This window comes from Dendrobates tinctorius, unplaced genomic scaffold (assembly GCF_039654945.1).
Source record: "Dendrobates tinctorius isolate UK_male_01 unplaced genomic scaffold, ASM3965494v1 ptg000120l, whole genome shotgun sequence".
In the NCBI taxonomy this organism is placed as follows: domain Eukaryota; kingdom Metazoa; phylum Chordata; class Amphibia; order Anura; family Dendrobatidae; genus Dendrobates; species Dendrobates tinctorius.
Genome location: NW_027361788.1, coordinates 37,224,041 through 37,241,186, shown reverse-complemented (window position 1 = coordinate 37,241,186; position 17,146 = coordinate 37,224,041). Strand labels below are relative to the sequence as shown.

The 17,146-nt window shown below is 40.8% G+C and overlaps 1 protein-coding gene across 8 annotated transcripts in view; it reads left to right on the top strand.

The window, feature by feature from the left end:
- RALGPS1 (Ral GEF with PH domain and SH3 binding motif 1) overlaps nt 1–17,146 on the top strand; it is a 1,264,350-nt gene that overhangs the window by 1,199,951 nt on the left and 47,253 nt on the right. For 7 of the 8 annotated variants that reach the window (XM_073541171.1, XM_073541175.1, XM_073541174.1 and 4 more), the window contains 4 exons: nt 1,221–1,326; nt 9,216–9,308; nt 11,666–11,771; nt 12,630–12,742. In XM_073541171.1, the coding sequence (XP_073397272.1) occupies nt 1,221–1,326; nt 9,216–9,308; nt 11,666–11,771; nt 12,630–12,742 (418 nt within the window). The remainder of the gene's footprint in view (nt 1–1,220; nt 1,327–9,215; nt 9,309–11,665; nt 11,772–12,629; nt 12,743–17,146) is intronic. The other variant, XM_073541172.1, reaches the window with a different exon arrangement.

Below are 17,146 nucleotides of genomic sequence, written 5' to 3'. Positions count from 1 at the left end.
GATATGACTGATCTCTCTATTAATGGAAATACGATCTCGATCTTGCCAGATTATTCCACTGAGGTGCAAAAACAAAGGATGAAATTCTTGGAGGTTAAAAGATACCTAAGGAGCTTAGGATTGTCTTATTCCATGATGTATCCGACTCGTCTGCGAATCATCATGGAATAATCAAATCATTGAAGTAAAAAAGTACAAATTTTAATTCAAGTAAGGGGTAAAATGACATAGAACAAGACAGACGCCAAAATCTGGGTCAGCCCCCAGCATAATTTGCAAAATAAATGTTGCCAAATCAGACAAGGTGATTTTCTGGATTTGTTTTCTCATTTTGACTCTCATAGTTGTGGTCTACCTATGATGTCAATTACAGGCCTCTCATCTTTTTAAGTGGGAGAACTTGCCCAATTGGTGCCTGATTAAATACTTTTTTTCCCCTCTGTATGTAGATGAACTGTGTACTGGGAAACTTGCCATAGCTCGATTACTATACATGGCTAGAAAACTGGTTGCTAAAAACTGGATTTCTGCAACTCCCCTGACAGGCAGAGAGTTTATTAATCAAGTTGAGTGCCTCATATCTTTGGAAGAAGGGGTATACCTCAAAAGGGATAGATCTAAATATTTTGATAAATTATGGGGTCACTGGTTTGGAGGTAACCAGCTATCAGCCTCGATAGGGTCTTGTTAGATGTGTATTAGTTGCTATGGAATCACTACACATTACGTTTACTAATGACAATCTGCGGTGTGCCTTTCAGCTTGGCTCCTCTTAACCGGCCTGATTTATTCTGTTTTATATGGTCGCATATCTATGATAGGATATTCTGAATAACAAATGTTAGGGGGGAGGTTCTCAGGTTATGGGGGAGGGGGTTAAACACCTTCGTTGAGAATGTTATTTGTACATGTGTAACTGTTATAAAATTAATAAAAAAATTACTTGATTAAAAAAATCATACAATGTGATTTCTGTTTTTTTACTTTTAGACTCTCTCTCTCACAGGTGAAGTGTTCCTACGATAAAAATTACAGACCTCAGCAATAAGCAGCAGTACATGTCGCCCACTGACTCCTAGTGTTAAAGATAGAACATTGTTTTGGCATAAGCCAGCGACACCGAGTCCTAGAGATACATGGGGACATACACTGAATGTAATAGGAGGGTTTGCCTCTGCCTATATCATTAGAAACAAGATGTATTTCTCCTCTTATCACAGGCCGTCTGGTGCGTGCAGCTGCATTCTGGGAAGCTCATCTGGAGCCATTTCCATGGAAGGTCCACTCAGAAGAAAAACTTTACTCAAAGAAGGGAAAAAGCCCACGGTAAAGTCATGTGAACATGTAGCAGCAATGCCTCAATTATTCAGAGTGCTAGAGCCTTCAGATAGCCGTATTAGGCATATTCAATACATGTATCCTCATTGTAATACTAAAATGGCTCCTGCATAGAATATCAGTCTACTACTATTTTTTTCTGCTGCATAAAATAGTGTAAGTCAATGCATATCTGCCATTGTGTACCAAAAGGACTGAGGACCCATAGATACTTTCTCAGTACATGAGATAAAACATTATTCACAAACACCATGTGATCACTGCCTAATATGTCAGTAAAACTTCTTTTCTCATCTGCTGAATGACGAGGCACATATTTAGTTACATTTGGGTGTTCCATCCATTTACATCTGTGTTTGGTACTAATTATTACAAGGCAAATGTGTTATGTATTGCACCATTTGAAAATATCCACTAGAGGGCTCTCGAAATACAAACCAGCAACTATGTATTACTAAAAGACAGCCACAAGGGGACACCTGCCACACACAACTATTCTGTGTAATGAGGTGAGATTTTCTCTTAAGTAAAGCTGCAACACAACCACAAGGTCTACTTAATGGGACATCCTAGGGAAAATACAGGTGACATATAGAAAGCAGTTAAAGTAATTTTCCAATAAGCAAACATTTAAGTGTCATATATTTGATATAACTTGTGTACAGTCTAATCAGAAGAAAATCAGATCCCATAGAATTCTCACAAAACAACGCTCCATAGTAATATTGCTGTTTCTCTATTAGCTCTGTGTTTCTTCTGTTGTAGCATTTTGTGGGGTATACACTGCGTGCAGAATTATTAGGCAAGTTGTATTTGAGAGGATTCTTTTTATTATTGAACAACAACTATGTTCTCAATCAACCCAAAACACTCATAAATATCAAAGCTTAATATTTTTGGAAGTTGGAGTGGTTTTTTTTTTTAGATTTGGCTATCTTAGGAGGATATCTGTTTGTGCAGGTAACTATTACTGTGCAGAATTATTAGGCAACTTAATAAAAACCAAATATATACCCATAAAGATAAAAGAAACCACAAAAGCACGCTCATAGGCCTTTACCAGATATAATAAGTAAAATTTGAATTGTTCAGGGTACTCACCCTCAGAGGTTGTGTAACGCCACAACTACTAAATACGCTCAATCCCATATACTGAAGCTGCAGCAGGAGGGTGTAGACAGACAGCGTCTGCTTCCATTACTCAAAGAGGAGATCCCAAAAGGGAAAAAAAGAAACACCTGGTTCACGCGCTGCTATACTTCAACCCTCAAATGGAGGAAATCCAGTAGATTCTAGGAGTAGGTTCCAATATCAATGCTTTATTTCATGGTACATACAAAGACAACGCGTTTCGAGGTCCATTCCATGACCTCTTCCTCAGGTCAGATGTACAAGGATGAAGACAAATCAAAGGTTGATGGTTTATATCATATCGGGGTTAATTACCCTGCTGCTCACAAAGAGGAAGCTGTGGGGTGGAGTACCCAAATGCAAATACATAAACATTTCATTACAAAACGAACCAATATTAAAAGACACAATAACTTACTCCCCATAAATCACAAATTGGACTAGATTAAAAAGAAAAAGCAACAAAAAATTTTTTTTTAATTTTTAAAGAAAAAAACAAAAAACTTCTCTTACCAGAATCAAACCTATAAGGTGGTGGGACTAAAAGTATGTATGTGAACTAAAATCATCCACTTTAACTAGTAGTGCTATAGGCACACTATTATGTTGGACTAAAAAAAAAGCCATCTATTTAAGATAAAAAGTGAACATTATATACTATATATGTATATATATAATATAATATACATTATATTTCCCAAAAGGGGGAAAAAAAAAAACACCTGGTTCCGCGCTGCTATACTTCAACCCTCAAATGGAGGAAATCCAGTCAATTCTAGGAGTAGGTTCCAATATCAATGCTTTATTTCATGGTACATCCAGTAGGTTCCAATATCAATGCTTTATTTCATGGTACATCCGACCTGAGGAAGAGGTCATGGAATGGACCTTGAAGCGCGTTGTCTTTGTATGTACCATGAAATAAAGCATTGATATTGGAACCTACTCCTAGAATTGACTGGATTTCCTCCATTTGAGGGTTGAAGTATAGCAGCGCGGAACCAGGTGTTTTTTTCCCTTTTGGATCTCCTCTTTGAGTAAATATATACCCATCTCACTTGTTTATTTTCACCAGGTAAACCAATATAACAACACAAAATTTAGAAATGAACATTTCTGACATTCAAAAACAAATAAAAAAATCAGTGACCAATATAGCCACCTTTCTTTACGATGACACTCAAAAGCCTTCCATCCATAGATTCTGTCAGTTGCTTGATCTGTTCACGATCAACATTGCGTGCAGCAGCCACCACAGCCTCCCAGACACTGTTCCGAGAGGTGTACTGCTTTCCCTCCCTGTAGATCTCACATTTTATGAGGGACCACAGGTTCTCTATGGGGTTCAGATCAGGTGAACAAGGGGGCCATGTCATTATTTTTTCTTCTTTTTGACCTTTACTGGCCAGGCATTCTGTGGAGTATTTGAATGCATATGATGGAGCATTGTCCTGCATGAAAATCATGTTTTTCTTGAACGATACCAACTTCTTCCTGTACCACTGCTTGAAGAAGGTGTCTTCCAGAAACTGGCAGTAGGTCTGGGAGTTGAGCTTCACTCCATCCTCAACCTGAAAAGGTCCCACAAGTTCATCTTTGATGATACCAGCCCATACCAGTACCTCACCTCCACCTTGCTGGCGTCTGAGTCAGAGTAGAGCTCTCTGCCCTTTACTGATCCAGCCTCGGGCCCATCCATCTGGCCCATCAAGAGTCACTCTCATTTCATCAGTCCATAAAGCCTTAGAAAAATCAGTCTCAAGATATTTCTTGGCCCAGTCTTGACGTTTTATCTTATGTTTCTTGTTCAAAGGTGGTCATTTTTAAGCCTTCCTTACCTTGGCCATGTCCCTGAGTGTGGCACACCTTGTGTTTTTTGATACTCCAGTAACGTTGCAGCTCTGAAATATGGCAAAACTTGTGGCAAATGGCATCTTGGCAGCTTAACGCTTGATTTTCCTCAATTCATGGGCAGTTATTTTGTGCCTTTTTTATCAACAGGCTTCTTGCGACCCTGTTGGCTATTTGCCATGAAACGCTTGATTGTTCGGTGATCACGCTTCAAAGGTTTGGCAATTTCAGGACTGCTGCATCCCTCTACAAGACATCTCACAATTTTTGACTTTTCAGAGTCCATCAAATCTTTCTTCTGACCTATTTTGCCAAAGGAAAGGAAGTTGCCTAATAATTAAGCACACCTTATATAGGGTGTTGATGTCATTAGACCACACCCCTCCTCATTACAGAGATGCAAATCACCTGATTTACATAATTAGAAGTTGGCCTTCAAGCCTTTACAGCTTACAGTAGGACAACATGTGTTAAAAGGATGATGTGATCAAAATACTCATTTGCCTAATAATTCTGCACACAGTGTATGGTCATTTCATTATAAGAAAGATCTGCTATTAGGCTTTATTCAGACATCAGTGACTTGACCGTTTTTAATCAGTGTGTTTCATCAGTCTTTACCATCATTTTGTTGTATGGAAAAAAAGAGATAATTACTTACCAGTAATTTGATTTTCCTGAAACCCATGACAGCACCTGAGAGAGTGGGATCTGCCCCTATCAATGGACAGGAAGCCAAGAACACAAAATAAAAAGGCAACTCCCACTCCCTGCTTCAATGTAGTTTCCAAGAAGTTGAGTAGTCACCCAAATTATAATCATTATTTTTCTTATCTAATATATAAAGCTCAAAGTGTGTATGTATGTATGTATTTGTGTATGTCCGGGATAGGCATCCGCACCGTTGCAGCTACAGCCATAAAATTTGGCACAGTCACACGTCTGGACCCCGAGAGCGTCCTAAGCTATGTTGTGAGGCGAAATTTTAACCCCGCGCGTTCCAATTCACCAAACAATTTTGCCCCTATCTACATACTGGGGAAAAAGTGTGTGCGTGTCAAGCCCCGCCTCTCATTATGATGTCATAATGCCCCTATCTACATACTGGGGAAACAGTGTGTGCGTATCAAGCCCCGCCGCCGCTCATTATGATGTCATAATGGTTGACTATGGGATGGAGGATGTGTGATGGGTATATGGGCACTGGACTATGGGATGGAGGATATGTTTGATGGGTATATGGGCACGGGACTATGGGATGGCGGATATGTATATGGGCACAGGACTATGGGATGGAGGATATGTATGATGGGTATATGGGCACGGGACTATGAGATGGCGGATATGTATGATGGGTATATGGTCACGGGACTATGGGATGGAGGATATGTATGATGGGTATATGGGCATGGGACTATGAGATGAAGGATGTGTGATGGGTATATGGGCACTCGACTATGGGATGGAGGATATGTATGATGGGTATATGGGCACGGGCATATGGGATCGTGGCTATGTATGATGGGTATATGGGCACGGGACTATGGGATGGAGTTTAATTATAATTTGCTATAACTAACCACAGTTAGTTACTATGCCCGGGCAGCGCCGGGCTCTTCAGCTAGTTATTTATACATTTGCTCAAGCCTATTCTATGTTGTGACAGGAGAAGATTGAGAACCACCACCAATCGTAAGCCACAGGGAGTGATGCTGTCGTTGGTTTCTGGAAAATCAAATTACCGCTAAATAATTAGCATTTTTCCTCTCACCCATGGACAGCACCTGAGAGTTGATGATGACCAAGGAATCCTTTGATAGGGAGGGAGCACCCCTGTAAAATTTTAACCCTGAAGAAAGATCCCAAGAATACCCTAGCTCACAAATAGTGCTTAAGGAAGGAAGATTGGATTATATCTAAAACTTTCACAATCAGGATAATGTCTCTATCGATTTGGAGCTCCAACAAAAAAGTGCCAACAAGAGTAAAAAAATAAATTATTTTCTGGTTACAACAACTTTTTTTTTTTTATCAGAGAAGGTCTATTATTTATCACAGAAGTCAAATGATTCAAAGAACATGGAAACCTTAATAAAGCCTTGAGTTGGGTTCCTAGTGGCCAATGGCCCCAAAAACAGCACCTGCTAAAAATATTATGTAAAATCAAACCCAATATTGTTGACATTTTCCATTAAAGAAAGGCTTCCCCTAAGGCTTTTTGACATCCACCGCTCGTAACTGAAGCTGTGCTCTAAGCACAACGTTGTCTTCTGGATTTCAGCCTGAATGGTCACATCATGCCACCCACCGTTCAGTTTGAAATCCAGATGGAGCAGAGATTTATTACGACGTAGGACACAATGAATTATCTTCTCGTCAGACAGGTGAGTAATATGGTTGTTTATTATATTTAGTCTTTTACAGGGCCATGGGTGTAAAGGCGAGTACAACTCTTATTTTTTAATAAATATGTAAAACAGGGTGTTCAGTTTTGTTTCAAACTAAGGACTTTGTTTTTGCTGTGTGTTTATTTCAAAGCTTACTATTGGGTTAGTTCCTCTCCATTACCAACCCCTGGGATTGATGTCACCGGACAATACAAAGGTGACATGAACACCAACGCTATTACACCACTTGCCACTGCCACAGGGTACGATGGAAGAGCGAGGTTAAGCACCAGATTTGGCACATCTTATGAATGCACCAATTATGGGGTGGCTGAGAACTGATGGTGGCCTGTTGTGAGTTCATTTTCCCCTTCGCCATTGAGGTCTGATGAACTCCCTCTTCTGGTGAAGGAAGGTAGTGAGGCTGATTACAAAGCACCTGAGCAGAATGATGATGACTGGGTGACTGGAATTGCTGACTGGATATAAGGCAGCCGACCCCCTTTTGCCTTGCGGGTGAATTCTCTGAGGGATTCTAGGAGACCAGTCTGATTCCCGCTCCACAAAAGCTAAGTTTTCTGCTCTGCTTTTTGCATTTGTGTTTTGGTTTTGTTTTGCCTTGTTTTTCTGGATTTCTGCCTTCCCCTGCTGGGTGAGCTGAATTCCTTTTTGCTCTGTCTTCAGAAAATACCTGAGTACTGATATAGTCTTTTTGAAGCCTAGCGTCTTCAGGGCTTTTTTCCCTATCAGTCTGTTGGCTCTTGTTTTGAGAGGGTTTTGGCATATTGCAGACAGCAGCTTTTCTATCCTGTCCTATTTAGTTAGCTTGGGCCCCATCATTTGCTCAGCCTATCTTTCTATCTGTGTGAGTGTTTTTTCATCTTGCTTCACCGTCATTATATGTTGGGGGCTGCCTATTGCTTTGGGGTCTGCTCTGGGGCAGTTTAGATTTCCCTTTCTGTCTTTAGGCTATGTAGTTCTCCGGCTGTGATCGAGGGGTCTAGCGCACCGTAGGAACCCCCCACGGCTACTGCTAGTTGTTGTTAGGTTCAGGGGTCTGCAATCCGATAGCTGCCAACTTCTCTGGTTTTCTGGACTTAGCTAGTATTTCTGTTTTTGCCTCCTACGGTGACTCATTCATAACAGTGGCCTGGGAGGGGTGGGGCAATATCCATGTCCCGTTCACAGGCTATTAATATCAGCCCACAGCTGTCTGTTTAGTGTTTGATTGTTTGAATTTATAGGGGACCCCTATGTCTTTTTTTTGCGGGGGGGTCCCCATAAAATTCACCAGTAAAGGCTAAGCAAACAGCTGGAAGCTGTTAATAGCCTGGGAATCTTTTGAGATATTGTCCCTTTTCCCAGATTATTAAGATCAGTCCCCAGCCTTGGGATTTCCCTCTGCTGGTTATGAAAATGACACTGGAACTCACGCCATTTTTTTAATTTAATTCTTAATTTTACACAGAAGGTACACAGTGGGGGCTGAATATAACTCCCATTGTTGCCTTGATCACAGGAACACAAGGCGACAGTAGATAGAAGAGATCTGCCTTCAGTAGCCAGTGCCTTGAACAACGCAAACTTCTTTTCAGGTGCTGGTAGTGTCACGTGATGACACAGGATACCAGACATGAGGCGGCAGACCCAACACGCAAGACATAATTTCAGACATGATGAGGTAGCAGGCCAAGGATACAAGGCAGCAAGCCCAACATACATGACATGAGGTGGCAGGCCCAACACAAAAGACACGAGGCCATACATGAGGTGGCAGGCCGAAGACACGAGGCGACAAGCCCAAGACACGAGGCCAGACATGAGGTGGCAGACCCAACGCACAGGGTCAGACACTAGTAAGATTCTAACACAGAATCTGTTGACAAAAAAGGCACTTTAGCCAACCATACACAGCACCTAAACAAGACATGTAAGGCCACACGTCAGTCTGCAGACTAACTAAGAAACGCCAGGCTGGAAGACATGCGAGAATTACAAGGCCTCAGGACTACTGAAATACAAGGCTCCAGGCCTACACCGGGCCCTATGCCTGACGTCAAACATAGGTTGGTACTGAAGCATTAAATATAAATTCTTCCAAACTAATGTTAGCATTTCAGCGCCCCACTGGGCCCCTGGACTCACTGCTATTACTAGAGGTTGCTATAGAACATGCTATGTTGTTCTGTGATTCACGGCTTTGCCAGCCAAGTGCTCAAGGCTCCTACATCCAAAGCACAGGAAACCATATTGAAGAAGGAAGTGGGAATTGCCCTTTTATTTTGTACTCTTGGCTTCATATTCAGTGATAGGGGCGGATCCCACTCTCAGGTCATGGGTGAGTGGAAATAAAAATGTTGCATGTTAAACACAGAAATGACATGTATGTGATCCACAGTCATGTGAATGAGGTCTTACGGGTAGGTCTGTTAGGTACATAACGTACAATTGATTTAAAATATTGTTCCAAAGTGGAGTTCTCTTTTAATTCTTTGTCTTGTGTATTAGCTCTCGTCGTGGACGCGTTATTGGGTGACACTTACAGAATCAACACTTCTCTACTTTGGGGCCAAGTCATTGCGAGGCAATGAAAGAAAGCATGTGAGTATTTCTAGTAGAAGAGTAAGAAATTAGCAGAAATGCTTGTTTTTCGATTATTGGCCTGTGAAAATAGCTAAGCCTTTACACATTCATACAGTTTTACGTCTGTTCTGCTCTGCCAACATGTTAAGATTCTGTATGAACCAGGAGACCCAGCATGGGCAAATAGGAAGGTATGGGTCTGCTGCAGGACAGTAAGGAGACCATTCACTTACAGGTGATCTAGGGCAGAATTCGGGGTGAAAAGCAGAGCTGGGAGTGGTAGCCTCTCTGCCTAATGGCTTTATTTTTGGTGTTGCGAGGGGGCGGTATACACAGTCTCATATGAAATATAACCCTGCCCTTACCTGCTCCTGGTGAAAAGACCCCTATAATACACATTTTCTGTTACCAATCAGATTATAGTCAGTAATTGCAATCGCTAACACTATGGTACTCCCTTGGTGATCAGATTGCTGCACTCCAGGTTTGGATACTGATGTGCAGTCTTAAAGCATTTGGTAAACTAAATTCTCATAGAAATGTAATTTACAGGTCTGAGCGAAGTGTGAATGTGAGCATACCAATCCAGCCAAAATTAGCTTTAATCATTCCCACCACAATCACCTAAACTCTATAGTAATGTCATTAAAGAGGCACTCTCAACAAAATTTTTAGCCTCTTAAGATGTTGCAATCATCATATTATAAAGCACTATGAACTTACAATTGCTCATTTTGCCTTTCTACCCAGCTAATTCTTCTCTTTTCTCTCCATGTACAAACATGGAGTCTCTTGTCCCTGCATTTATCATTCCCCTCTTCAACTCTTGACCCAGCTACACCCCCCACTCCCCCGCATGGATATTTGCAGTGACTGATGAGTCTGTATTTATGTGCTGTTCTCCCTGGCATAATTGTTAAAGAATGAATGAAAAAGAAGAGATTAATCTTTATGTTTCAAATTTGGGTTGGGGTTGTATGTTCTTCTGTCTGGCATTTTGATATTACATCTGTATGACCCCATTTTTTCAAATATGATTTATTTAATAGCCTTAGCCCATATCCTTAATAGGGTATTTGGAACCTTTATGTTATCACATGAGTTCCATAATGTTGTTGAATGAGGAAGTTGTTCTATATAATGATACATCTATACTGTAAATTGATTACACTGTTTTCAACGTGTGTGGCTGCGGGATAAAAGCTTACTAATTCCCGCCCTTGTTGCTAGAGGAGCGCTTAGGTTACTATGTGTGTCGTCTGGATGTTTTTCCTGCAGCGCAGGACCTTCTGTGACGATTGCATCATGTGAATCATAACCCGGATTTGACATACGTCCCAGAAGTGACGTTTGCGTTCCACAGTCCAGGTGCTGCATTCCAAATTCTGGAAGTAGTTGAATTAGCTTCCGGTAACGCAGCGGCAAGACGATATTTAAGTATAATGAAGCTGGATGCTGCTGTGCCGCTTTGTGGTTTGACGCCGTATCAGCGGGCGAAAGTGTTCCTGGGGTGGGATGGCCAGCTTATGCTGGTTTTTACTCCCTGAAGAATTTTATTTAGAGGAAACGCGTTGGAAGTGGCGTAACCCCTTTTGTAGCACAGGACCTGTACATCATCAAATGAATCTGACAGTGAAAGGATTGGGTGAGACTGTTCCTTATTACATATTAAGTGATGATTATTTTGATTGCCCTGTGTTTGTTGAGCACTGACTGGTCTGTTGACCAACTTGAGCAGGCACAAGTTTTATTATATTACATTATTAATATGTTTATGTGACTAAGTCAATACTTGCCACAATTTACATGACTGGTTTCAAGGGTCATTTTTGATAAAAAGTTCTTAATGTGTTTTTCACATGTCTTCATTTAATGGCAACTACTGAGAGGTTTTGGTGCAGTTTCATGTTTGGCACTAATCCAGTGGGCTTATTTTAATGAATTTGTCTATTTGTATTCTTATTATGTATTTATTAAAGATTAAGCTTTAACTCCACTTTTGCTAAACATCCCCCATACAGGGAGATTGACCTCCTGTTTCTACAATGATATTAGAAGGATTCATCTAGTCAGTTAATCATATGATGTCATAGACCTAATGGAAAAGAGAAGAATTATCTGGTAGAAAGGCAAAATAAGCAATTGTAAGAGCACAGTGCTATATAGTCTGATGACTGCAATATGTTAAGAGGATAAACATTTTGATGGAAGTGCTTCTTTAACAAAAAGAACCAAAATTACAAACAAGGCAAGAAGGGATGTAACTCCACAGAACTACGCCTTTGTGGAGCCCTGGAAACTTGGGCTACCAGAGCTTTGTAATTGCTGCTGTTAGCCCCCCTTGATTGTTAATTGCCTATTTTTGTTATTTTCAGTACAAGTCTACACCTAGTAAGAAAGTGTCTGTATTAGGATGGATGGTGATGTTACCAGATGATCCTGAACATCCAAATATTTTCCAGCTCAACAATCCAGATAAAGGTGAGCATGTTTGGTACTCCTGCTAAAAAAAAAGAATTGACAGCGCCTCCAAAAATTATACATTGATCTAATGCTGCTAGGCACAAATATATATAACTGAACATGAAGTTCTTATTTATCATTATGATCAGACTCTATGAAGCCCACTGCCATGTCACGGCGAACGTCTCAGCGGATCCTAACTTTTATTGCCTTAAAGAAAGGAGTGGTGTCGTGTGCCAACCACGAACGCAGCGACAATGCACCAGCAAGGCGGATGGCTGGTGCCTCACAGCACTCAAGCTGTAAAACTGAGTTCTATCATTTCCTTGTTTTTTTATTTTTGCCCTCAGTAGATGGCATAATAAAGCGTTTACTGTGATAACTAGTGTTTCCAAATCTCAGATTTATACAAACAGCACATAAATACGGATATGTAGGTGCAGTCCAGACCAGTAATTCTGAATGTCTCTTAAAGTTTCCTCTCATCCTCAAAGCTCTTGCGCCTGGTAAAAGGAATGTGATCACCATGTCACCCACAACAAGAGAAAAGGGCAGCATGCCTGTTGAGGAACTACAACACTCAACATGTTCTGATAGCCCAAGACTGGTGGGACTTGTTCTACATCAAGTGTATTCTTTAGGGGGGTCTCTCATGAGATTATTTTTTTCTTGACCTGATGAGACAGGTATCAGTTTTTCCAGCTGTTCTCATAAAATGACCAATTTATTACCAGCCTGGAATACTAGAATATAAGAAATATAAGCTGTATTTTAGCTTTTTGTATACTAATTCAACCATAAAGGTGCATTGTTTCATTAAAGGAAAAAAAAAACATTTCTGCCAGCAAGAGATGATCCGTTCTTATTCTTTTCCAGGAAATGTTTACAAGTTTCAGACTGGCTCTCGCTTCCATGCGATTTTATGGCACAAACACTTGGATGACGCGTGTAAAAGCAACAGGCCGCCGGTGAGTGACACGGAGCAGATGGTAAGAAGGATTATTCTATATCAATCCCACATCTATTAGTCATTGCAATGCACATTAATTAGATGTTACCTTTCATTTATTCTGAAATTTCATCAAGCTCATCTTCCTGCGTCCCTACATCAACACTTCCTGTGAGGGGCATATAACGCCCCCTTCAAGTGCTGGTTAACATCACTGAACCTTACAGGCTATGTCCTGTATAGTGGGGATCTCACCTGTAAAATAAGGGATTAACCCTCTCTCAGGGCCACCAATTAGCAGCATGGGCTGCATCTACTTTATGTAATGGGTTCTGGCTGCTCAGAGTTATTAGATGCACTGTATGCGCATATGTGTAGGTCCATGAAAGGATTAAAGTGTAGTAGAAGACTTTCTTTTTTTGGGTTGCGTTAACACAGTAAAGAAGAGTAAGGGCATATGAGCCAGGTATGAAGGTATGAGGTCAGTGATCGCACATTTCATCCAACAAAAATTAGTTATTTCAAAGCTAAAGGAAGTAATGAGCTCAGAGGTCCCGGCTCTAGATGGGTCTTGCAGGCTGTTGACAAGAAATGCCATCAGAAGGTGTGAGCAGTTTTGAATATTCAGTAAACCGAAGATAAAAAAAAACATGGAATGTGTGTGGGAATATATATGTGTGTAGATAGATAGATATATTGTTAGGGTGGTCTCAAGCAGAATAGCAAAGCCACTAAAGAAGACTCAAAGTCTCCAAAAGTTCAAATGCACCAAAGGGTGCAGCCAGCCAATAAAGCAAGATGTCAGCAACACAGGTGCAAAATACCAGATAAACAGCCACTCTCCACCTACCCATTCCTGGAGGGGGTGACTGCCCAGTATACAAATGCCCAATAAAGGCCCGCATAGGGTACTGCACAGTGTCTGGTTCATAGCCTATTAATCACGCCTGATTCGATTAGGCGGGCTGGCCAGCACACTCTCAATGCGTAGCTATGTGAACACCCCTCATGCGAGACCAGACGTGTCTGGCCTTGGCTGCACCCCAAAAAATATAGTGCAAAAATACAAAAATAGTGAGGTATTAGCTGATATTTTGGCCAAAATACGTGAGCCCGTAACCTGCGCCAAAGGTCCTCACGCTTACGGGTCCCTACGCTAAACTGGTATCTTGCACCTGTGTTGCTGAAATCTTGCTTTATGAGCTGGCTGCACCCTTTAGTGCATTTGTTCCAAGATCTGGGCAGGTAAGTGTTGCTGCCTTTTTGTTAGCTGTGTAAAAATGGTCTCAAGCAGACCATGAAGTATATTGGATGGTAGGCAAATGTTTTGGACGTTTGAACGGATGGATTCTGGATTCACACAGAAACAGGTTGCATCTGCATTTAGAAGCCATAAAGCCAATTTATTCATAGCTCAATTATATACCCTGTAAGATGGGTGTATACATCCTTATTACTTGTGTACTATTTTCCATCAGGACATCATTTATCTTTGAGATATTCTATTATAAGCGAAGACACAAGATATTCCACCAACACACACACATGATATATTTCATTACAATTGTAGCAAAGAGCAATCGGTGTGAGGGATCATAGTGCTGGACACACTGAAATATAATCAAGAAAAACAGTTGCCGCGAAGGACAATAAGGATGTACTAGTCCAAAATACTCATAAAATGAAAATATTTTATTATTAAAAAAATAATTATTAATATAATTAGATCTTGATAATCTGTAACTCAGCTTTTGCAGTTGGTTTTCAGAGGGGTGTTGCGCCCCTTATCTTACAGCTAATATAATGAAACTAGGAAACAGAAAAGCGCAATAGGGTCTTATCTGGTGATTGATTGAATAGATATGACAAAAGTCTACTCACCCTTTCCAGGAGAGGTATAAGCATAGAAACCCGCCGTCAGCTTGCTGCACGCCCGAAGGTCCACTGCGTGACCTCCAATACGGATCCTCATGGATATAATGTTATTCTTGGGCTTACTGTGCGCTGCTTGACCAGAATAAAATCACCACAATATGAGAAATTTGACCATTTAATTCCCAACGCGTTTCAAAGTGTGAACCACTTCTTCTTCAGGGAATGACATAAAGTCACTTCTGGTCAAGCAGCGCACAGTAAGCCCGAGAATAACATTATCTTACAGCAGCATATTTTGCACATTATTCCTTCATGTCTTTTTCCTGTGTTGTTCTGACTATTGTCCCTTATTATAAGCGAAGGCAAATAGGCATTAATCAAGTAAGCTTTACATAACTACTCTTATTTCTGTATAGCTCGTCAGCCGTTATTTGCACAATATGCTAATTCCCAGCAAAGCCACCTTTGGTCAGACATAAACAACATTTAATCACGTACAGTAACCATCTGTTCAAGTGTAAGGTTAGCACTCTGGACTCTGATGCAGACAAGTAGAAGTTAAATTAATGTATAAACCAAAAATCCCCCTTTTAGAAATAAAAGACCCTTGAATCCCCTATCAATCCCTCCTTTTGAGAACAGATATGATTCTTCCTTCGACCCACAGGTATTTCAAAGGCCTAATGCCAATGTCGGACCTGCCGAATTCGCCCTGAGGTGGGAAGATCATATTGTATTCTCAATTATAACAGCTTATCATATTGATCATTGCAAGGCCTTAATTCCATGTACGGACAGTGCCTTGCGAAAGTATTCGGCTCCCTGAAACTTTTCAACCTTTTCCCACATATCATGCTTCAAACATAAAGATAACAAATGTTAATTTTTGGTGAAGAATCAACAACAAGTGGGACACAATTGTGAAGCTGAAAGAAATTTATTGGTTATTTTAAATTTTTGTGGAAATACAAAAACTGAAAAGTGGAGTGTGCAATATTATTCGGCTCCTTTAACTTAATAGTTTGTTGCGCCACTTTTCGCTGCAATTACAGCTGCAAGTCACTTGGGGTATGTCTCTATCAGTTTTCTACATCGAGAGACTGAAATTCTTGCCCATTCTTCCTTGGCAAACAGCTCGAGCTCAGTGAGGTTGGATGTAGATCGTTTGTGAACAGCAGTTTTCAGCTCTTTCCACAGATTCTCGATTGGATTTAGGTCTGGACTTTGACTTGGCCATTCTAACACCTGGATATGTTTATTTGTGAACCATTCCATTGTAGATTTTGCTTTATGTTTGGGATCATTGTCTTGTTGGAAGACAAATCTCCGTCCCAGTCTCTGGTCTTTTGCAGACTCCAACAGGTTTTCTTCAAGAATGGTCCTGTATTTGGCTCCATCCTTCTTTCTGAAGAAAAGCAGGCACAAACCATGATGCTGGCACCACCATGTTTGACAGTGGGGATGGTGTGTTCAGGGTGATGAGCTGTGTTGCCTTTATGCCAAACATATCGTTTGGCATTGTTGCCAAAACGTTTGATTTTGGTTTCATCTAACCAGAGCACCTTCTTCAAGATGTTTGGTGTGTCTCCCAGGTGGCTTGTTGCAAACTTTAAACAAAACTTTTTATGGATATCTTTGAGAAATGGCTTTTTTCTTGCCACTCTTCCATGAAGGCAAGATTTGTGCACTGTACGACTGATTGTTGTCCTATGGACAGACTGTCCCACCTCAGCTGTAGATCTCCGCAGTTCATCCAGAGTGATCATGGGCCTCTTGGCTGCATCTCTTATCAGTCTTCTCCTTGTTTGAGATGAAAGTTTAGAGGGACGGCCGGGTCTTGGTAGACTTGCAGTGGTATGATACTCCTTCCATTTCAGTATGATCGCTTGCACAGTGCTCCTTGGGATGTTTAAAGTTTTGGAAATCATTTTGTATCCAAATCCGGCTTTAAACTTCTCCACAACAGTATCACGGACCTGCCTGTCCTTGGTCTTCATGATGCTCTCTGTGCTTCAAACAGAACCCTGAGACTATCACAGAGCAGGTGCATTTATACAAAGACTTAATTACACACAGGTGGATTATATTTATCATCATTGGTCATTTAGGACAACATTGAATCATTCAGAGATCCACAATGAACTTCTGGAGTGAGTTTGCTTGCACTGAAAGTAAACTTTTCAGTTTTTGTATTTCCCCCAATATTTAAAATAACCAATAAATTAAGTTCAACTTCACAATTGTGTCCCACTTGTTGTTGATTCTTCACCAAAAATTAACATTTGGTATCTTTATGTTTGAAACATGATATGTGGGAAAAGGTTGAAAAGTTTCAGGGAGCCGAATACTTTTGCAAGGCACTGTAGCTCTACTAATGGATGTATCTATCAGTCTCTGGAGGAGTCCTCCGATGCAAGGGATGCAGCAGCATCCACAGGTGACAAGTATCCCTGCCACAACTGCCAAGAAATGAAGAGGTTGGACACCAGGTGACTCCATTTTCCAAACCATGACTCAAGACATTCTGAGAACGGGTTGTCGATACCAGAATTTTCTGCTAGTTCATCAG